Here is a 24,429-nt window from a genome sequence, read left to right on the forward strand (position 1 = left end):
GCAGCACCCCTATCTCCTCTCGTACTGCGACGATCTCTGTCGTAAAATCCCGTCGCAATACCCCTATCTCTCCTCGTAATGCGACTACCTCTGTCATAAAATCACGGCGCATCATTCCCAGCTCCTCTCTAATAATGCCAGTCATGCGTGCAAAGAAATCATCTGAATGACGGGTCTGACTGGGTGTAGGCGATCCATGTGGGAGGTGGGTGGGTACGGGAGACGGAGATATTCTCGGAGAATGAGATAATGACGGTAGAGGCGATCTCATCGGTGGAGGTGATGGAGATCTCATCGGTGGAGGCGAAGGAGATCTCCTAAGTGGAAGTTCCGGATGGCGCTCCTACACAGAGAAGACAATTAATATTAATAATCCACACATGAATTTATAAGTCAAAATAAATAATGAACTTAAATAAACGTACTATATTTCTATCCGGAACGAACTCAAATACTGGATCGTCTTCAGTAGGGGGAACAAGTAATTCACGTACATATATTGCATCCTCCTCTTCCACCGAGACAACCAACTCAGCATGAACTTCGAGCTGACATACCATATTTCAACGTGTTAACGAACATGTATCGACCCGAGTAAATGTATGTACAATATAAATTGCAAATGTATAATACTCACCTGAGGATCGTCGAGGATAACTGTCAAATCTTTAGCCGATGGCTTTTCATGTGCTCGCCAATGAAGCATTCGTGGGCAGCTGGTCTCCCTTCTGATCGCCAATTTGCTACCCAAAGCAATGATAGCCTCATATGCCCACAACTGCAACAATTACAAAATAAAATTTTACATATACATTTAATAAAAAAGTTCAACACGCATTACGTTACACTGAATATTTACCTGTAAAGCCATGCAAAAGCCATATACATCATATTTGCGATCGCCCCTTTCCGATTTCGGCATAGTGTGTACCCTTCTGAATACATGGAGAGTATCGGTGTAACATCTCTGACCCCATGGAAAGCTGTTGAAAGCATCGATATCATCAACAACATCCAATGAAAAAACATCAATCGACGTCCTACGATGTCGACACCTTAATATACTCTCCAGTATATACACCAACCCTAACTTCAACTTGTCTAACATGTGATCGCGTTTCTTAAATGCGTCCTCTAACTGTGGTGGTGTAACTGGCCCTTTACCTCCAAAATATAAATCCAATAACCTTTTATTTCGTATAATACGGGCTCTAACTTCTTCTTCCCCGGTACATCTCAAGCCCGTAATCAGGGCAAATTCAAGGATCGAGAATCTACATACCTTCCCGTCCCCAATAGCAAAATATAACTGATCGCCATCGACTGATTTAAACAGCCGGAGTAATAAAGAATCAACAATTTGTCCAGAGAACTGCACGTCCTTCAACGGATAGAACGACCATAAAAACGATCGACGGAGTAAGTCAATATGCTCCTCGTCCAGCCCCTCAAGTACTGTCGCATAGCTGGAAAAGTTACAATACGTCGTAACTTTTCCCGAATGAGCCCTCAGATCGTTGTCGATATGATATTCCATCCTACAAAATTAATACATGTTAAAACCATATAAAAGAAATTTTAAATAAAATATCGTACCTTCAAATTTAACCAATCAAATTTCATATTAATAAACCAATAAATAAATTCATCTAATCACATATTAAAACAGTTAAACAAAAAAATTTCCACATATTTGACTATTTAATATTTATTTAAAAATTATATTTCGTTAATTATCTGACTACATATATATATATATTATTTACAAATTTATTCGATTTTTCGTTTTACAATTTCTTTAATTAATTATCTTAATTGATGAAGTACAAAAAATATTATTCAATTTCATTTATTCTTTAAATATTTCGTTAATTATGTATATTATTTATTTCATTTTTAATTACTCTATTTCGATTATTTATTTGAATAATATTTATTCGATTTTTCGTTTTACTATTTCTTTAATTCATTATCTTAGTTCGTTAAGTAAAAAAATTATTATTTTTTAATTTATTTTTTAAATATTTCGTTAATTATGTATATTATTTATTTTGATTATTTATTTGAATAAAAATAATAATATTTATTTGATTTTTCGTTTCACAATTTCTTTAATTAATTATCTTAATTGGTTAGGTAAAAAAATATTATTCAATTTAATTTATTCTTTAAATATTTCGTTAATTATATATATTATTTATTTCGATTATTTATTTGAATAAAAATAATAATATTTATTCGATTTTTCGTTTCACTATTTCTTTAATTAATTATCTTAATTGGTTAGGTAAAAAAATATTATTCAATTTAATTTATTCTTTTAATATTTCGTTGATCATGTGTTTTATTTATTTTATATTTAATTACTCTATTTCAATTATTTATTTTAATAATATTTATTCGATTTTTCCTTTTACAATTTCTTTAATTTATTATTTTAGTTCGTTAAGTAAAAAAAATATTATTTTTTTAATTTATTCTTTAAATATTTCGGTAATTATGTATATTATTTATTTCGATTATTTATTTGAATAAAAATAATAATATTTATTCGATTTTTCGTTTCACTATTTGGTTAGGTAAAAAAATACTATTTAATTTAATTTCTTCTTTAAATATTTCGTTAATTTTGTATATTATTTATTTCGATTATTTATTTGAATAAAAATAATAATATTTATTCGATTTTTCGTTTCACTATTTCTTTAATTAATTATCTTAATTGGTTAGGTAAAAAAATATTATTCAATTTCATTTATTCTTTAAATATTTCGTTAATCCTGTGTTTTATTTATTTCATATTTAATTACTCTATTTCAATTATTTATTTGAATAATATTTATTCGATTTTTCCTTTTACTATTTCTTTAATTCATTACCTTAGTTCGTTAAGTAGAAAAGATATTGCTTTTTTTAATTTATTCTTTAAATAATTCGTTAATTATGTATATTATTTATTTCATATTTAATTAATCAATTTCAATTATTTATTTGAAACGTATATTTAAGTAAAAAAAAAAAAAAATTAAAACTCAATTTAATTTATCTTTAAATATTTCGTTAATTCTCTTAATATATAATTTATTTTATATTTCATTTTATTTCTTAACACAAAAATAAAACAATAATTTTGAAAAAAAAAAATTATTTTTGACCCAAATCCGGGTCCGGACCCCGATTTGGGCCGGATAGCCGACCCGGACCAAAATTCGAGTCGGTGTGTCCGGACTGATCCGGGCCATATGGTCCGGACCAGTCCGAACCCGAACCATCCTGGTCCGATAGTCGTAACGGACCACATGGTCCGCTACTGCCCATGGTCCGTTACGGTCCGTAACGGACCATTTCTGGTCTGTTACGGACCATCACACCGACGGCGAGCTCCGTCCCTTTTTTTCACTTTTTTTCAACATTTTAACCTCAAATTCGATATTTTCTTACATTTTAACCATAAAAACATGAATTTAACCCATATTCATATCCTAAACATTCAAACTTTAACAAATTCGAAGTAGTTATTTATAGAAAACATGCCTAACCTTCCAGAAAATGACGGTCTCCGACGAATCGAGGTGGCTCTAGTCTTAGTCGAAGTTGGTGAGGTCCGGGCAGTCCGTAGGCGACGTCGACGGTCCGGGCAGATTTTTTCTTTTTTTTTTCTCTTCTTTTTTCTCTCTATTTTCTCTTCTCTTCTTTCCTTGATGGGGGGTATTTTCGACCCTACACAAATAATAACATTTTCTCTCTTTTTTTTTCTTTTTTTTTTAAAAACTTGGTCAAAGGCTATTTTAATAAACATACCGGGTGGGACAGCCATTGCCCACCATTTCCTCAGAAAACGAGGCCTGAAATCGACGACAAATCTGCCATTGATCACGAGAAAACAAGAAGGCCAAAAGTCGCGAGGGTAGTTTGCGAAGGAACCCATAAAATGCCGATTATGTCTCGAAAACCTAAATCGATCAAGGTAATGTAATTACTTTTCTCAATTCAGATTATGGGTTTTTTCTATTGCAGTGTTGTTGGAATAGCATGAGTTGCATTCTACCGTTGGTTTATAGTTCCAGACATCCCAGAATCTGTAGCCGGTGACAGTAGAGGTTTTTTGTGTGATCAATAATGTGTTGCGACCGACACAGTGAACGGGTTTATGTCATGCGTCTGTGACCGCAAAGTTTTTTGTGGTCCAAACATTGTGTTTTTGTGAGCATTTGTGTTGTGACTAGTTTATCGTTGTGAAGCATGTGTGAAATTGTGATCGTGTGTCAACAGAAAGGCAGTATATGTTGACACTGTTGTGACTCGTTCATTTTTGTGAACGACACCGTGTTGGGACCAGCACATTGAACCGGTTTGTGTCCTCTGTCTGTGAGCTTATAGGATACTTTTGTGACCAACAATATGTTGTGATCTTTGTGACCAATACAATCGGTGTGAAGAATGTGTGAAATGGTGTGTCACAGATAAGGTATTTTAAGGATCGAAATGTTCTTGTGATTGGGATTTTTGTTGTGACCATTGTAATCGGTGTCACTAGGGTATGTGAAGGTAGACGTGTTTTGTGTGACAAACAGTGTGTTTTGACAATCACGACCACTATAATCGATGTGCCCAATGTGTGTAATGGTGTGTTTCAAAATGTGGAATAAGTTGAGGCCATTGTCACCACTTACAATCTCTATAACACAGTGCATGGGTTTGTGACCTTGATTATGATAGTGGATGTGTTTTATGTGACCAACTGTGTTTGTGACCACTGTAATCGGTGTGACCAATGTGTAAAAATGGTGTTTTTTCACAAATATGGAATTTCTTGAGACCGTTGAGACCACTATTTTGGTTGTGACCAACTTGTATCACGGTTTGTGACGAACCATAAAATTGACGATCTCAGATGTTTTGTAATGGTGCGTAGGAAGTAGTAATTTGTTTAACGTACATGATTCATGTCTGCATGCACTTGAGTGGTACGTAGGAAGTAGTAATTTGTTTTGCAATGATGCGTAGGAAGTAGTAATTTGTTTAACGTACATAATTCATTTTATGTTGCTTACTGTGACGTAATAAAGTGTGCATTTTCTTTTCAGCCACGATTGTAGCATATTTGTCATTAAATATGCAGAATACATGCTCCATAACGAAATGAAGACCATGCCGACGACCTTTGATGCTAGCCGAGCTAGGGCTAGACATTGCTAAGTTACTTTTTAAACATGAGGAGATCAAGAAAATGACAAAGCCGGTGACAAAGAAGGGAGAGAGCATCGAGATAGAGTGATAGTAGATGATCAATTTTAGTGGCTAGTTGGATATGCAATGTCTATGACTCTTTAGTAGATTATCAGTTTTAGTGGCTAGTTGAATATGCAACGTTTATGACTCTTTTTCAGGTATGAGACATACATGTTTTGAATTGTTTATTTTGATCACCTATAATGGCATTTAATTTCATGTGTCTTCCGGACTCTTATTCGTTTATACGGAACACACAATATCATGGAATATTTATCATATTAGGTAGACGTTTCAGTTATTAGTCAAACGAAATTGATTTGTATGCCTGGGTCACATTTTGATTACTATGCCTAGGCAGGGGTGGATTTGGTATAGGGGCAGTGGGTTTTTAAAAATTTTTCATTTTGAACCAAAATTTTTAAATTTTTTTTTTTTTTTTTTTTTAAAAGTCCTCATATTTTTTACGTTTTGTCCCCAAAAGTTAAAATTTATGAAATTTGCCCCATGATTCTTGTCTTCTGGCTCCGCCCGTGCGCCCAGGTCACAGTTATTTGAATTATCCAAGGTCATATTGTGCGATGAAGTTGCAAATTAGGGAATATGCAAGAGTCACACGCTACATTTGTGTTACACGGTCATGGGTTGGGGGGGTCATAGATGTCACAATCTAGTGTGCACATGTCACAATCGAATATTGCTTTGCCAGGTCACAGTTCGATGGTCACAAGCACATATCACATTCAACTATTGTGTCATCAAGATAGTTACAGAGTCACAAGCTTGGTTGCACATTGCACAGCCCACCATTGCGCAAACAAGTCACAGTTCGGGGGTCACAAACGTTTGTGCTTTGGTCAAAATGTCACATTTGCATGTTCATTTCACATGCTGCATCTGCATTTCACATGCTGCATCTGCATTTCACGATCACAGATAATAAACATGTGGTCACAGACTTGTTTTCGAACATCATAAGTCACTAACATCATAAGTCACTAATGTAACGCCCCAAATTTTATCGACTTAAAATTTGAGGTGTTACCGATATCATTTCGTATTGCATACATAAAGCGAAAATATTTAATTCGAAATTTAAAACTCTTGATTTATTTAATACTCAAATACCAAATTAAATAAACAAAATATCGCGTAAACATAGAACATTAAACAAAATTAAATTGAAGCATATAATCCTAACAGAATTATTTTAAAACGTTTTCTTGCGAAGTTTTTCCTTTACTTGGCAACCCGCGCACCGCTCAGCCACCATCCAAGTTGACCGTACTGATCTGAAATATTGAAACTGAAGGAGTGAGTAATTACACTCAGTAGGATATGTGCGTTCAAACAATATAATAATTTAAAACATAAACTCATAACATTTAATACCAACATTTCATCAAGAGCAATCGGTGATCAGTCGAAAGCTCTAATACAATTTGAGAAGACCCGAAGGCGATCTCACATTTCATTTCATTTCGTAGGGATCCGCAGGTCGAACATTTCATTTCATTTAATAGAGACCCGCAGGTTGATTAGCATTTCATGAAATAAATCACGTCAAAAACTATAATATTGAAAGGACGGAACAACTTGCACATAAAGTATCCTACCTCGATTGATAATAGAAAAGTAAGGAATTCATGTCCCCAAAACCTTTTTGCTGTTGTCGTGTCTTGTGGATTTAAGGTCGTTCCAGTGGCAATTCCACATGCCAAAATCCTTTCTAAGAGTATTAAAACCCGTTTCCGACAATACAAAGAGAACACTTCTGGAATGGAGACTTGGACAGGCAGTGGAGAGTTAAGTGAAGATGGAAGAGAGTGGTTTTTATCTCATAAATTTTCGAGGATTTGGAATGAATTTATAGTGTAAGGGAGGTGTAAAATTAAGAAAGGTTTTGACTGCCAAATTTGTTAAAAATATATAAAGGGTAATTATGCAATCTAACCAACAGAAATCTCGTCAATTAGCTCATTAATCTGTCCAATTACAAAAACTCTTTATTTGGATATCAATCAAATTAAATTAATTAGGATCTATTTAACATAAGAATGGTCAAGTTAGTGTCAATTTATATAAAATGACAGGTTATCATATCATCATATAAAATGAAATAAATAATTAAATAGTATATTATAAGCTTAATTGGACTATATGCCCAAAATAACTAAATTTGTTAGAGGCCCCAAATCGTGTCTTACCATTATTCAAATTCAATTAGCAATTAAAATTAGCCTTTATCCTAATTGAGAGTTGGAAATGTGCGTGCACGTGTGGCTACCCATACTCTTATCATAAGGAAATTTACCAATTCTAATTTAAAGGCAATTAATACAATTGAGAGTACAAGGTATGATTGCCATGCATCATGCCTAGAGGCTAGAGATTGTCCAAAAATATTTTTATACAATAACCAATTCATTCAAAGCTAGGTCTAAAAATGTGTGTCATCTTAGAATGGTCAAAAAGTCATAAATGTTAAATCAATATTCTAAGTAGGATTCCAAAATCAAAGCAAATGAATTTTTAATCTAAGAGAAAATTATTTTATCCAAACATCAATCAATGATAGTTAACTAAAAATATCTCTCCCTACATATTACTTTGCAAACTACTTAAATCACTAGTACCAGAAAATCAGAAATATTGGCAGATAAATGTAAACAAGGATTAAAAATAATTAAGTCTCTTTCTCTAATAGAAAAGATAAACATTGATTATTATGATAAAATACTAGCTTCTTTTCCTAATTATCTTCAAAGAAATATTGTTAAATAATAAAAACGATGCTTATTATCTATGTTTCTTTGAATTAAAATAACTTAGTTTTAACTTAAAAGAACTCATATTTTCTTGAGCTGAAAATACGTTATTAAATGCGAGCTACAAAATGAGCCCAATATTGGTATACTTATATTCATTCTATCAAAATATAATTATTGGTGCCAAATAAAATATGACTTTAAACGCTATTTCATTTCAGTCCTCAAATTTTAAAACTATAACATATAAGACAAATATATTTTTATTCCAAAATTTTCGGGGCGTTACAACTAACGTCTACGCAAATGTCTCAGCTCACGATTGGGACCACAGTTGACATATTCCATTTGCATTATCCAGTCACTGGTCATATGACAAAATATATGTATACTATTAGATTTTACCCATAATTAATTTGTTCTTTTTCCCACAATGTCACTATTCCTTAGTCCCAGGATTGCAAATGCGAGAGTAGTCATTCGAGGGTTAGCATTTCACATTTGAATATTCAGTCACAGCTCACAATTAATGAATGAAACATGTCACAGTTTTCGGCGAACTAATGAACGAAACAATGAGCAGTACATTGACATTAGAGTTTAGTTTCACTGTATTTTGGTTGGTTTTAGCTTAACGGAATCAAGTTGATGCATGTCCTTCGATTGTGCCACTTCCTTGACAAAATGCTGCTATCCCTTTTTATGGTGATAGGAGGCAAATCATTGTTCAATATGTAACTCATTGTGATCACGATCTTTGTAGGATCCAAATCGAATTCCGTCATTACCGTGTCAACAATCTTCACATAACAGCAATTGCAGTTAAGCAATACTAATGATGTAAGGTCTCTGTATAACAAGCATGCATGAAGACATCCCATTTTCTGCAAAAGTGAATGAGGAAAAGTTAAGTCACAACACCATTACCAGCCATTATTTAATTTGACCCATTCGCAGACGACAAAACGTAGTCACAGAATTAAATTTCCAATAACAGATCACTGTAATATGATTTACACAATTTGCTATGCATAACCACCAGGAATGTAATTTTATTTTCAGAAATTATGGTCACAGATGCGCACAAACATTTGCGATAGATACCAGTCTTAAGGTTACAACAATAATGGTATATCTATTTATAGTCTACATATAATATATAATATATTATATACCTATTTATAACCTGATTTCTGAAATTTTGCACATAATTCTTATATTTGAAATGGTCCATACTATACACCTGCAATATGTATTGTTCCCCTTTTTTATCCAATTCAAATCCAATCCAACATGATCGGTTTGATTTAAAATCAAACCAAACTAACCTAATTATTAGTTTAAACTCAACTCAATCCAAATCGATAAGCTTGGGTTGGATTAGTCGGTTTGGGTTTGGGTTCGGGCCCATTTCAAGTTGGATCCAATTATTTTTCGTTAATTTTAAACAATTTTTAAAATTTGAAATCACTCGAAAATCTTCATTATTTTTAATCTATATAGGAAATTCTTTTTGAAAGTTAATTTACCAATAAATTTGAAACTATAAAGCATTTCTTTTATAATTTTTTTTTTATTTTTTTGAGATTTATTCATTCCATTATCACGTCCTTAAATTTTAATTTATCGTCAAGTTATTTTTCATTTGTACATAGTATTCATATCAATCAACCTACATAAAAAGGGAGACGTTTGTGCATTCTAAATTCTTCTTTTGTCTCCACTATTGTGTCTATTTAGATTTTTTCATTTCAGGTATTAAATTTTTTAATTCTCGGATTGGATTGAGTTGAGTTGGATTGAGTTTTAATTCATAACTCGATGCCCAACTCAACCAAACCTCAAATTTGTTTTTTTAACCTAACCTAATAGAACTTAAAAATTAACCCAAATCGATCGATTTGGATTGAATTGGACGATTTGAGCGGTTTGGATTGATTTTTGCACAATCCCATATATGTGTAACATAATTATTTCAAAATGCCCTTAAAAGTCAAAGACTCTGACGACAACAACTTGGATGCTTCTATTCAATGGAAAAATATTAAAAATTCTATGTTCAAACTTCAAATTACTAATAAATTTCACGTCATCTTGACTTATTCAACGATTTGGTAAATCACTGTATCATAACTTCTGAAAATAATAAAATACTTTGGCCTTCAAACGTTAGCAACAATTGTTTTTGGCACAAAATTTAGATGAAAATTACTTTTAAGACTTCGAAAATAAATCGAAATATTTAAATCATAAAAAAATAGAATAAGGTTGCCAATAAATTTATTTTTCAATGCTAGGATTCAAAGTCAAGAGAAAAATACGCGTGTTACTAAATAAAGGTTTTAATACTTAGACGATTAAATTAATTTAAATTAAATGTCACATTTGAATGTACTCTTAATTATTTATCCACATCATATACAAGTAAAAGGTAAATAAGGCAGTGATATCTTGCAGACTAATTTTTCTTTTCTCGTAATTCTTAACTTACATATTTTTTTTTGCAACACTTTTACAATTTTGAAAATTCCCACCCATAGGAATGGCAATGAAATCCGAATTAAAATGTCTTCATTCTTAACGTGTTTACTTATTTATTTATCCATTTATAGTTTTTATATGAAATTTAAATTTAAAATCATAAAAATAAAATAAAATAATTAAATAAGAGTATCTTGATTCCCTTAACACAAAAGAGCACGCAAAAATGCTGTGTGTACAAAAAACGTTTCGCATATTTTTGCCAGAAATATCACATGTGAGACTCATGTTGTGATAAAAAATTCCAAAAAATTCTCCCACGCACCCCTTACTATGTCTATTCTGTGCAGGTTCTGATAGCACAGCAAGGTTCGAGAGTATGACATAGATCCGAGCATTTTACAAAATCCTCATTTCATTTTTTTACCTTTTCTTTTTTAAAAATTGAAAATACCTCACCCACCTAAGAAAATTCTAATATGTGAACTTAAAAATCCTACTATTTCTGGATTTCTAGAATAATTTGTTTTTATTTTTATTTTTATTTTTTTTGAAAAAAATGACAAAAAACAGAACCCACAAATGACATGCAGTCAAAGCAGTCTTTTCGTCTGAAATTACGAACTCTTCATTCATAGATTTCTCCGCCGCACAAAAACAACTGTAAAAAATCTCTCATTTAAGTCTTCTGTTTCAGCAAGAATCACAGATTTCAGCTTCTCACATTGGAGTTTCAGGTAATACAGTTCATCCCATATGAAATTTTATTATTTTCGGAAAAATTGATTTCTTGCAATTTAATGGTAGATTAATAACCGAGAAAGATATGTTATTTGGTGGTATTTGAGGCTGTATTCAAGTCTAGCTTTTGCTTAGAAAGCGGAAATTCTCTTGGTTCTCTTAATTTTGTGAAAAAAAATTCTTCCACTGTGTATGGTGGTTGTTTAATCTATGGTTTGGAAGCATACTTGTTAATCTATGGTTTGGAAGCATACTTATTGATATAGTGTAATGCTTTACCTTAATTCATAAAGGTTGAATCTTTGTTTTGATAAAAAATCATATCTTTTTATCCCTATTTCTTAGACTAAAAATTGATAAAAAGCACATCTTTTTACCTATAATTCTTGAAGGTTGAATCTTTGTTTTGATAAAAAGCATATCTTTTTTGTCTCTCGGCTTTGAGCAAGTGTTTGCTGTTGAAGACTAACAATTCATATAACGTCTTAAACTTTTAAACGAGCAGATTCAATATGCTTGTATCACATCCCTTGGATCAAGTATTGCCACTTATAAAATTGTACGTGTCCCTTTGATTAAAAAGTGGATCCGGCTACACATGACAAAATCTACATAAATAAATTTATCCTTTGTCTAACAGCATAATATCTTAGATGAGATTGTTCAATATTGGGACTATTTGAAGTTTGCAGCTACTACTGCATTTGCATATCATTTCTTGATCACAATTTTCAATTTGATATTTCCACAATTTTGGTGATCTTTGACCAATAGGCATAATTAAATTTACTGTTATCTGTTTCAGTGATCAAGGTAAAGTTGTTTGCCTTGAAGGGATAGACAGTGTGTCAAGAAATGGGTCCTTATTTTGTTGGTGCTCTCATTCCGCTTATGGTTACGCTTCTTATTCGGAATCGAAAGAAGGGGAAAAAACGTGGTTTGCTAGTTGACGTTGGCGGTGAAACTGGATATGCAATTCGGAACCATCGGTTTACTTCCCCTGTGGAAACAGCATGGGAAGGGGTCACGACTCTTCCAGAGCTTTTTGAGTATTCATGCAATAAACATACTAATAAGAAGTTACTTGGGACTCGAAAATTAATTTCTAGAGAGATGGAAACATCTGGAGATGGAAGGTCTTTTGAGAAGCTTCATTTAGGTGATTACGAGTGGCTAAGCTATGGCCAAGTCTTTGAATCAGTTTGCAACTTTGCCTCTGGTTTAGTACAACTTGGGCATCAAAGGGGGGAACGCGCAGCAATATTTGCCGATACACGTGAAGAATGGCTTATTGCACTTCAGGTATTGCATGAAGCCATGTCACATTGAAGCAATTTTTTTTCCCTAAAACACACGACCTTTTTCCTTTTCCCATTCCAATATTCGACAGATCATAATGATTTGACAGTTGAAAACAGTTTTGAATTACTAAATCCATGGCACATTGTCAATTTTAAGATAGGGTGAAGGTCCTATACTTAGATAATAGACATATCAAGCAATGGCTATTAGATAGAGTATTAATTTCACACTTTTCTTACATTTAGATCATTCAATTAATTCGCACTGCAGTGATACTTCTTAAGTTGCAGTAAACAATGAGATTTTATTTTTTTTTACAATTACCAATGCCTAAAGCAATGATGTATTATAATTGTTGTTTTCTTGTCAGGGATGTTTCAGGCGTAATGTGACTGTTGTGACCATATATGCATCTCTGGGTGAAGAGGCTTTGTGTCACTCATTTAATGAGGTCTCTCTCTCTCTCTCTCTCAAATATATGTGTGTGTGGGTGTGGGCGTTGGTGTTTTTGGGTTCGGGTGTGTGTGTCCCATACATGCAGAGAACATTCTGCAACATGGAGAAGCTTGCATATGCATAATGAAACTATACTTATTTTTCCTTTTAAATATTGCTATTTTTTCACTTCAAGTAATTGTTAGTACTTGTATGATTAACCCTATGTTTGAGCCCCATTTTTGCTTGAAAAATGAATAGTGAATTTTTGGAGAATGTGTGGTTAAAAAGTAAGAAAAATTTTAGATTTTCATGCAAAATGTTTTATTATGAGAATGTGTGATTGAAAATGAGTTTGGAAAAAATGAGTTTTTAGATAATGGGGATTAAACATGGGCTAAATCAATAAAGCTGAAGAGCTAAATAACTTCTAAAATGTCAGAGTTTGTGCTAAGTAGGCATTGACTGTGATCCCAATACCCATAAATCATTGATAATGCTCCCATTTTGTTGCTTTTAGTGAAAAGTTACACTTTCTGACACACGACTGTGGCAATCCAAGGTTGTTTATCAAAGTCTAGCTCAAACTCTTGAATGAAGTGCTTCTTTAGGGATATGATGGATATTGACGCGCCACCTATTGTAGATGTTTACTCTTTCTATGAAGATTAGGAGAAAATTGGGGTTTAGGATGGGGCAATGCTTGGCACATCAGACAAAAACCCTGTTAAGGATTGGAAAAAAAGGAAAGAAATATAGCGAAAACATTGAGAAGAAAAGATGGCATGTGGAAGCCTCAATTTTTTATGGAACTTTTGGATTTGAATGACAAATTTCAAAATGAATTGGGAGAAGCGATTTGAGAATGCAGTCTATTTAACCTAAATGGTCTTCCGTACGTGATGATGTTGGAGCATAAGTGCTGCTTATTTATGTCCCCCTGACTGATGTCCACCTCCCTGATTTATTATTAGTTTTGTAGAAGAGCATATCTTAAATTTTTTAGGCGTGCTTGTGCTTTACTTTTGATAAGCTTATGGCTCCTGTTGGAAGAAAACTTGAGGATCATATGCAATGTCTTTATCTGTTTATAAGCTATCTATATTTGAACCATTCAGTCAATTTTCTTGTTTTATGTCATGTTCGCTCTACAAATTCCACCCTGATTTCCAGACGGAGGTTACAACTGTAATTTGTGGGTACAAAGAACTGAAGAAACTTGCAAACATAAGCGGACAGCTTGACACCTTAAAGCGTATAATTTGCATGGATGAAGAATTCCAGTCAGATACTTCATTATTTTCTCTGAGCAATAGCTGGACAATCACTTCCTTCTCTGATGTAGCGAGGCTCGGCCGTGAAAATCCAGTTGACCCTGATTTACCTCTTGCAGCCGATATCGCTGTGATAATGTACACAAGTGGAAGTACTGGCTTGCCAAAGGTTTGTATAATTTACCTGTTGAGCTAATTAAAGTTTATTTGAAGTCTTTGTTCAGTTTATGTAATGCTCTTTTGTGGTGTATACCGTTATATCTGCATAGTAACTCGTGCTAATGGCTGAGTTTGAGATAAAGTTGATTCCTCTAGTGTATTATAGATTTAGGTGAAACTGGTAAAGCCTGAAGCATTGACATAATAAATATATTTATTGAACTTTGAAAAGTGCTCAAACCAAACCCAGTTTTATCAATTTTCTTTTTTTTCGATTTGAAGATGTTGGAAAAGTCTTCTTCCATAATGTCGTATTAGAGGTGAAGATGGTATTTATATTTCTCCTACAAAAAGATAAGACATGTCCCTCCCAATTTTCAAATGTGTAATTCAATTTCATCTTTTTATGTCTCCATTTCTTAGCAGTGCAGATGAGCGCTGTGGTTGCTAAACTTCTAATCTTGTATCCTTTTACTTTTATCTGTTATGTAGTGGAAAAGTTGCACCTTTATTTTTTTAATGAATTTATATTAAATCAGTCCAATCCAAATAACCTAGCGAATCATTATTTAGCTCCTGTTTGTCAACCATTCTTCAAAAACTCTTCTTCTTTTTTTCTAAAACTTATTTTCAACCCATTTAACCATACATTTTTCAAAAAAGAATTATTCCAAAACTAATTTCCCTAAAAAAAAAAAAAAAAGAAACCTCTTTTAATGATCATCAAACAAGGCTTAAGTTGTTGAATACTCTCAGTGAAAATAGTTATCGGCGGACTCCCGACAGCTTGGCTGAATAGTCATCCAAGTTAAGCGTCGAAATTAATTATTCTCTTTATTAAGGAACCAGATCACTTTTATGTTTGATAAAACTCTGTTGCAATATTCAAGGAGTATCATACAAAATATCACGATTATCAGTTGGAAAATCAAAAAGCAGTGTAAGAAATAAAGCGCTGGTATTGCCTCACTTCCTTTCACCTTGAGGTCAGAGATTATCTGCTTCTATATAGAATGGAACTTTTTGACTATGACTAGGCTGAGAGTCTAATTTTTGTTGAGGAAATAGATATCTTAGTTAAAGATTCTTAAAATCCTCTTCATAAGAAATAGATCTTTCTGTCCTGTTCACCTCCACTTTACACCTAAAAATTTTGAAATAAGTTTTTTTGTGCATGCTTCTTGTGAATCATGCCAACGGATAGTTTTTGGGCCATGCACATTTGGAAACATGTTCCTTCCTTTCAAAATAAAAAAGCTACAAGGAATTTTTTTTTTTTTGGTCTTGGCATTTTGTTGGTACCTCCACAGCTCCACTTGAGATTTATCTAATACTTTTCACAACCTACACACACACAGGAAAAAAAAAAAAAAAAGGAGGACTACCATGGTGTTTGAGACTAGCCAAGAAAATTTTACTGTGGTATGCTTGACTTTCATAATGATTAGGGTGTGTGGTCTCATCAGCCCCTCTGCTAATTTCTTTAATCATGCTCTGCAACGGATGATTTGCCATTGTTATTAAGTGGTAATGGTGCTGGAGATTTCCAAAAAATGAGATTAAATTGCACGAATGAATATTTAGGAGGCTAATCGTAAATTGCATTGTAGCTCAGTTTGTGAGTTTGAACTGGATTGCCAGATATTTTTAATTTACTGTTTGTACTTTGTTTAATATTAAGTTGGCCAAGACCATAACTCTCTTTTTGTGTGTATTTCTGAAATAATTTGACACACCTAGAGCTTACAGACGTACCTTTTCTGGGCTTATTCAGGGTGTTATGATGACACATCGAAATGTTTTAGCCACGGTATCTGCTGTTATGACAATTGTTCCCAGACTTGGAAGCGAGGATGTGTATTTAGCATACCTACCACTTGCTCACATTCTTGAACTAATAGCTGAGGTACTGTATCTTCACATTAAGCATAACCAAAAGCATGTTTCTAAGCTTAAAAATTATACTTAAAAGCTCAGTCACACATGCTCTCTCTTGTCTGAAGGTTTTCATACATATTACTATGTGTCTTTTACAGAATTTAATAGCAGCCGTTGGATGTTCCATAGGATATGGATCTCCCTTGACTCTTACAGATACATCAAATAAGATAAAAAGGGGAACAAAAGGCGATGCCTCAATGTTAAGGCCCACACTGATGGCAGCTGTCCCTGCAATTCTTGATCGTGTTCGAGATGGTGTGCGCAAAAAGGTCTCAAATCAACACACATGCCATTTACTTTTGTTTCCTTGGGCGTAAATTTTAGGATGATCTAGTATACATATTAAAACTACACTTTAAAAACTTCAGGTAGATTCTACAGGTGGACTAGCAAAAACATTGTTTGATTTGGCATACTCCCGTCGACTGTCTGCAATAAATGGAAGTTGGTTTGGAGCATGGGGCTTAGAGAGGCTTTTATGGAACTTTCTTGTGTTTAGAAAAATTCGAGAAATCTTGGGTGGTCGTATCCGTTTCATACTATGTGGAGGCGCTCCTCTTTCTGCTGAAACTCAACGATTCATCAATATATGTCTTGGGTTAGTGTTTCTATATACTTAAAATGATAAAAACCAATCATGACATATTCTCTAAATTGGTTATTTCTATTACGCACTCTCTCTCTCTCTCTCACCCTCATTCAAGTGGCTTTGGACAGAACCAAAAATAAAATAAAACATAAATAAAAAAAAGCTTAAACTAAAATCTTATAATCTAAACAAAAGAATTTTCACAATATAACATTAAGCAAAACATGTATTAACTCGAAATTGTTTCTATGATTGTCTCTTAAGTGAGTTAACAATTCAGTCAAGTTCTCTGTGCTTGTATCTCTCAGAACTGCTGGCTGAAATTAAAGCATTCTTACTATTTTCTCGCAATCTGGATATTTAAATTAAACTATCTCTTTTAAGTTTTAACAGTTAAAGCTTTTGTGTATAAGTTTCGTATCAATATCGCTTTAAACATTTTGGAATGTTTGTTAGGGAGGATTGGATAGGACTTCTTGTTCGTCAACTATTGTGTATTAAACATGCCCTTAAAGTTTGTGCTAAAGTGAAGTGACTAAAATGTCTTTCTTTTTCCTTTCCACGATTGAACCATTCAAACACAAAACAACATATCCTTTTTTATGCCGTAGAAATAGTTCACCACACTTCAGTTTATGCCCTGCAGTGATGCACCATATAGGAGTTTCTAAATTTTCCTCGTCTTCTGCTATGCTTTCATTCTTCCTTTGGACTCAATCATGTAACCCTTAATTGTTCGTTATTTTCAGTGCTCCAATAGGTCAAGGGTATGGTCTTACTGAAACTTGTGCTGGTGGAACATTTAGTGAATATGATGATACATCTGTTGGTCGAGTTGGCCCTCCGCTACCTTGCTCATTCATCAAGGTAAAATCTACACAATTGTATTTCACTTCAAAGTGTCACACATGCCTTTTCAGTATGCGTATTTCTTCTTCATGTATTAAAGAGAAATAATTTCTGTTTTGGAGTATTGGATTGCTTATCTTAATTCTTTATTTTTAAACATCCTGGAAAAAAAAAGTGTTTTACGTATAATTTATCTCTAAATTTCAGTTGGTAGATTGGCCTGAGGGTGGATATTTAGTTAGCAATTCTCCAATGCCGCGTGGAGAAATAGTTGTTGGTGGACCAAATGTTACCCTTGGATATTTCAAAAATGAGGAGAAAACAAAGGAAGTGTATAAGGTAAGTAATTTTGAAATTTTGTGCTTGTTTTTTTGCATCTCACACTGACAAAGAGCATGTTTGATTACGTCGCAGAATTTTACTTATCAGTGAATAAGTAACTTTTTATTGATTATAATTGGAAATAAGTAAAAGTTACAGTTATTTTGATAGTAAAATTAATGTTGCTTTCAAAACTTAAATAACTATTTAAATGTAAGAAAAACGTAATTTATCCAAACATGTTTGGGAACTAAAAGTAACTTTTATTTATTTTAAAGTTTAGCCAAACCCGCTCTTTACCCTTGGTTAGATGTATTTATTTTGTTAATCTGTTGATGCAAAGGTTGATGAGAAAGGAATGAGGTGGTTCTATACGGGTGATATAGGGCAATTTCATGCTGACGGTTGCCTTGAGATTATTGATCGTAAAAAGGACATCGTCAAACTTCAGCATGGAGAATATGTTTCCCTAGGAAAGGTACAGATTTTATGTACCCTTGCAGTTAGGGTGTTTTACATTATAGTTCACCCACTTATAGCGTTGTTTCACTTTTTTCACCATCGTCGAACTTTAATTTTTGTTTCAATTTAGGCACTCCATCTTATCGAATTAACAAATATGCTGATGTGGTATGGAAAATTCAGTTTGTCCATGATTTTTGTTTTCCAACTTGGTATAACGGCTTGTTGGACAAGTTTTGCTTCCTTTTTTTGTTTATGTATAAGAAAAGCTCATTTTAAATTACTTCTCCAACAATATGCATTTTCGCCTGTGCTAACGGACTTTACATGCCACGTTTCCATTAATTCTGTAAGACAGTGTGCCTAGCTAAAATAAAAATGAAGTTCAGAGACTAACTTGGAAACAAAAGTTTGTTGCCTGAACGAAACAATGTCATAAGTTAGGTGAATAACAATGCTGCTATTTGATATTTGTTAGCATCGAACTTTTCTCGGGTATCATTGGTTTTTCCTATGCAGGTCGAGGCTGCTCTAATTATTAGCCCGTATGTCGACAATATCATGTTGTATGCTGATTCTTTTCGTAGTTACTGTGTGGCATTAGTCGTAGCATCGCAGGCTGCTGTTAAAGAATGGGCTTCGAACAATGGAATCGAATATTCTGATTTTTCGGACTTGTGCCAGAAAGAAGAAACTGTGAAGGAAGTCTATGCTTCGTTACTTAAGGTACTTTTCTTGATTATTAATTGACTTTTCCCTCGTTTGGAAATTGAGAGATTTATTAAAGAATTGAGCTTGCACGTACAATAACGTTGTTGGGTTGGTAGGTAAGATTATTTTGTGGTTTTGTGAGAAATATTATTACAAGAAAAGATCGCAAGCTCCACTACGAATCCCCTATCTTGCATGTTTGACTATGCTTAAATTATAATTTAAAAGGGCCAAACATACTTTTTATTCAATACATTTCATAGGACTTGCATCTTATAATCACTTATAAGCCCTCCCAAGCATGCTCATATCATTGAAAATGAGGAACAAAGTCTTGTTCGTCTGACTTTTTTCTGTTTGATATCTTAAGTCGAGTAATTCTCTATTTCATTCGTTCTACAGGCTGCGAAGGGTGCTCGACTGGAGAAGTTTGAGACTCCGGCAAAGATAAAGCTGCTATCAGAAGCTTGGACACCTGAATCTGGGCTTGTCACTGCAGCTCTCAAGATCAAGAGAGAGGTCGTTAGGAAAACGTTCTCTGATGAACTCGCCAAGCTATATTCGTCATCGTAGATGTCAAGATTACCCTTTGTTGCAGAGTATCTAGAAATCTTGAATCTCCAACGTTTTTATTTTTAAGATTTTAAGAAAGGAGAAATGAACATCTATTTTCGACTTGAATTTTGTTACTGCTGCTTCAGATTATTCATTATCCTTGGGTCTGTTTGTTCTGTGAGTTCAAGTTTCGCTGTCAATTGATGAAAATTTAGCATGCACGTGAGAAAGCTTTTGAACGAGAATTTGTCAATATTGCAGGTTGGATAGTCGCACTTCTGTTTTTTCATTTTTCATTTTTATTTTTTTGGAAATATAAGGACATTTAAATTAAGTCATCATTGAAAAAGAAAAAGAAAATGAAAATTATATATGAGGGAAACTTACAAAATACACATTGTATCTAAGTTGTAATTATACTTTATGTACCATGTTTTATAGATTCACCTTTTACCCTCGACACTTTACATGATGGTTAAAGAAAGCACTAATTGCTGAAAAATTCACAAATATATAATTATAAATAATTGAACTGGCAAAATATCCTTAAATGAAATATATTTAATGTGTATTTTTCTTATAATTCTATTATTATTAAACGCCTTATTTCTGAAACTTTTTTTTAAGTTATCCCTACTATATAAAAAGGAGATGTGAAGTTATTGTAGAAAGCAACAGTGACTTAATCCATTTTGTCTCATTGTAGCATTTTTTCTTTTTTCTTTTTAAGTGTGGGAGCAAAAACGACGTCGTTTGTGTTTGCTTTATATATATATATATATATATATATATATATATTTTATTATACAGTAAAAAAGACAATATAAATTTACTCCAACAAGCAACTTTCCATAACTCTTATCGGTTGGAATTATTAAAAAATTAAAATACTAATAATACGATAGAAAATATTTCTAAAATGTAAAAAGTTACAACTGAAAAATTGAAGAGAAATGAATCTTAAATTGAAAAAAATATATTTATAATGAAAACAACACAAAAAACAATAATTCTAAAATGTAAAAGTTACAAGTAAAAATTTGAAGAGAAGGGAATTTTAAATTGAAAAAAAAAATTATTTGTAGTGTAAAAAACAAAACAAAAGTATTTGTACACCGCCTCTCTGCATGGAGACAAGTCTCTATGCATGTCTCCATGCACGCGCTCCGTGCATGGAGGAAATTTTTTTTAATTTATTATTATTATTATTATATACAACATTATAGATAATTTTTTTTTTCAATTTAAAATTCTTTTTTTAATCTAATCTTAAATCAGAAGGGCAATGAAGGGTTACTTTGAGATGCAACAAGTAACCAAATCCCATTTTAGTGTAGATGCAATGTCTGAACAAAAAAATGAATATTGTATATAAGGGAAACTTACAAAATACACATTGTATATAAGTTGTAATTATACTTTATGTACCATGTTTAATAGATTTACGTTTTACCTACGACATTTTACATGATGGTTAATGAAAGCACCAATGTTGAAAAATTCACAAATATATAATTATAAATAATTGAACTGGCAAAATATCCTTACTTCNCCAAAAAAAAAAAAAAAAATAAATCATGGGATTCTGCAATTTTCATCCCAAAGAAGAAGTTGTAGGGGTCTGTGCCTTGTGCTTGAATGAAAGGCTTCAAATTCTAGCTTCAAAAAATGGCTATCTTCAAGGAACTTACAGCCGCAAAAAGACTCAAAGACCCCTGCCAAAGATTTTTGCTTTAAGCAATCTGCTCAATCGACTTGATATTGGACAGCAGAAATCTGAGGGTAATTTTGGCAGTTCCTCTAGCAGTCAAGAAGGTTAGAGGTCTTCTCTCTCTGTCTGTCTGTTGTGTGTGGTTTCCTTTTCTTTTAGATCTTCTATTTGTCTATGGTTTTGAATTGCCATAGAGAAAAGATCACCAGAAGTAGAAAACGGGGATAAAAACAGTATTTGTGATAGAAACTTAGAAAATTCATAGTTGAATCACTTTGTCTAAAGCTTTTAAAGGTTCGACTTAGTTGAGTATAAACATGTTATACATCTATCTTCTCGACCGCAAATGACACTATACTTTCCGATATTAGTTTTAGGGGATCGTTCTCTTTGAGTTTAGTTTGAGAGGCGTGAGATCACTATTGTAATCTTTTTCTTCTTTACTATAAAACCATAATCTGAAAATTTGTGTTATTGCTACCCGTATATGCTTTTGATTTAATATCATAAAATTCATGTCAACAAATGGAAAGATGTTAACACATTTTTTGACACTTTGACATATTACAAAGTATCGGATCGATCTTAAGCAACAATAAATTGAGCAAATGGCAAAATAGATTTCACCTAGTTGACATTAAATTTATTAAGAACGATAGTTGTTTTTCTAATGATTTGAATATTTTTATACTAACTAGTTTATCNTTTCACCTAGTTGACATTAAATTTATTAAGAACGATAGTTGTTTTTCTAATGATTTGAATATTTTTATACTAACTAGTTTATCGTTTTTCTTCGAGAATTTAAATCTATCCCAAATATTGTAACAAATTGTAGACTCTTTCATATCAATCAAGTTTGAAGATAATGGTGAAATTTCTTGGAACCAAAAATGGAGAAACCCTAATGGCAAGATCAACAGTGTAGCTATAGAGCAATCGAAACCGCGCGCAGCGCTGAGGTGGCAAAAGCGGATTGGCAATCTATTCCAGCTCATCAAATGGAAGAGGTCCAGCAAAGGAAATGTTTGCCACGTGGGCACTAAATTAGACAGGTCCAAGGTTAGATATGGATGGATAAGGACACTGAGAAAGAGGACTAAAGAATAAAGGGTTATGTATAGAAAAAGAAAAAGAGTCTTGAACTGTTTATCCAATGAGCCCACAATATTTTATGCTTAGGAGCAAAGGCTCAATGAAAATTACAATTTTATATAATTGTAATTGTATAGTGATATTTTTACCCTTATTAAAAATTTCACGTGCACCTCATATGTCCAACATCATCGCCTAAACGGAAAGAATTTGTAAGTGACAATAATGTGATAACTAATGGAAGGTTGAAGTTAAAAATATTAAAGAAAAAGAGCCGAGGACAAAAGTGCAATGAGGAGCAAATGTTGAGGTCAAAATGTGGAACTTAGCCAAAAACAAATGATGCTTTTGTATCATAGAAGCTAACTCCCATAATAGATTGAGAGTGAGAGTTTTAATGACGTGAAGAGATTTTCGATATTCATCAAGTAGAATGTGTGTATTCATTATTTTAGTTAAAGATACAAGAACTCTTAAAATATGCACTTCTAAAACTTCAAGGACGTGTCCAGTATGAACATATATATCGTATTGGACTGAATTTTGTTTCTTCTTTAATATGCTCAATACATATTTCACTTTATCAAATATTTTATGAGAATTCATATAAATGAAGTTAGAAATAAAAAATAGCATTTCCAAAGAATGTAATAGTTACTTTTTTGGAATGGAAAATAGACAAAAATTGATGCTCCACTCAAGGAAACAAAAGATAGTGAAGGGCCATACATAATTTGCTTTTTCAAATTGGCTTAAAATGATAAAACGTGCTCTTGTCCTCAAATAATTTGGAATATTTTTCAACTGTCAAAAGATTTTTAATCATAAAAGTTGCTCTGTATCTCCATAGATGCACACTGGCATGCATGTGCAAGGAATTGACTGGTGCCTGTCTACTAATCTCAATAGTATTAAAGAAGTTTTTGTTTATTGAATTTATGTTTGTTCCCTATTTTTTAAAATTTATTTTTTTTTAAACTTTTTTTAATCATATTTTATGGGACTCATAACTTTTATCAACTTTTCCAATCATACGTTTCATCAACTTTTATCAAAATTTACTAAAAATATGATTTTTAACTGAATCAAACAAGGTTAAATACATTAGATTTTGGGGATATACATGAAAATGGCCAAAATAATATATAACCTTTTCCAAATTGGCCTTTGACTTTTTTAGAAATTTGAAACTACCCAAAATATCCTTGAAAAAATTTATCAACCAACCCTTTATATAATAAAAAGTTTCTTTTTTAGTCCTTAAAAAATCTAACAAATAATTTTTCTAAAAATTTGTAAAAATTATTAATGAATAATTATAAAATGGAAAAGCCCAAATATAAGAGAGGACCATATAATATAAAAAAGGTTGTTAAAAATAAAAAAGAAATTAAATTTGAAAAAGAAATTGATAAGATAGGATATCAAGAACAATTATATGCATCACAAGAAATATTAAAATGTTTTAAAGAAAACTTATTAGAAAATTTCGCTAAAGGAATTGTAAGGTCAATAATCATAAAAGATATACAAGATATAATAGATAAATTGGCAAAAAGAATGAAAAGTATCTCAAAATATGAAATACCTTTTGGAACAGACATAGATATGATAACAGATATTGATATTATAAATTCTCAAACATTATTAGATTTTGAAGAATTACTTAAAAATTTATGAAAAGGATAATAAAAAATAGATTACCACAAGTATACAAAAAATTAGTTTTTATCTTAAAACTTTATATACACCTAGTTGGAAAAATAAAAGAGTTTTTGGAATATTAAAATTTTAGATTTTTAG

At 32.4% G+C, this 24,429-nt stretch overlaps 2 protein-coding genes across 2 annotated transcripts; both read left to right on the forward strand.

The window, feature by feature from the left end:
* Positions 1 to 11,056: 11,056 nt before the first annotated feature.
* Positions 11,057 to 20,059, forward strand: LOC111394348 (long chain acyl-CoA synthetase 9, chloroplastic-like). The gene is made up of 12 exons (XM_023020115.1): positions 11,057 to 11,218; positions 12,028 to 12,524; positions 12,895 to 12,975; positions 14,133 to 14,402; positions 16,167 to 16,298; positions 16,429 to 16,602; positions 16,702 to 16,931; positions 17,672 to 17,789; positions 17,979 to 18,110; positions 18,436 to 18,570; positions 19,074 to 19,280; positions 19,668 to 20,059. The coding sequence occupies exons 2-12, from the start codon at positions 12,078 to 12,080 to the stop codon at positions 19,836 to 19,838; spliced, it is 2,097 nt and encodes a 698-aa protein (XP_022875883.1). The 5' UTR covers positions 11,057 to 11,218; positions 12,028 to 12,077; the 3' UTR covers positions 19,839 to 20,059.
* A 1,319-nt stretch (positions 20,060 to 21,378) lies between these two features.
* Positions 21,379 to 22,798, forward strand: LOC111394349. Its single transcript, XM_023020116.1, has 2 exons — positions 21,379 to 21,635; positions 22,370 to 22,798. Exons 1-2 carry the CDS (start codon positions 21,398 to 21,400, stop codon positions 22,639 to 22,641), a joined length of 510 nt encoding a protein of 169 aa, XP_022875884.1. The 5' UTR covers positions 21,379 to 21,397; the 3' UTR covers positions 22,642 to 22,798.
* The last annotated feature ends 1,631 nt before the right edge of the window (positions 22,799 to 24,429 follow it).

Source organism: Olea europaea, chromosome 5, assembly GCF_002742605.1.
Source record: "Olea europaea var. sylvestris chromosome 5, O_europaea_v1, whole genome shotgun sequence".
Lineage (NCBI taxonomy): Eukaryota > Viridiplantae > Streptophyta > Magnoliopsida > Lamiales > Oleaceae > Olea > Olea europaea.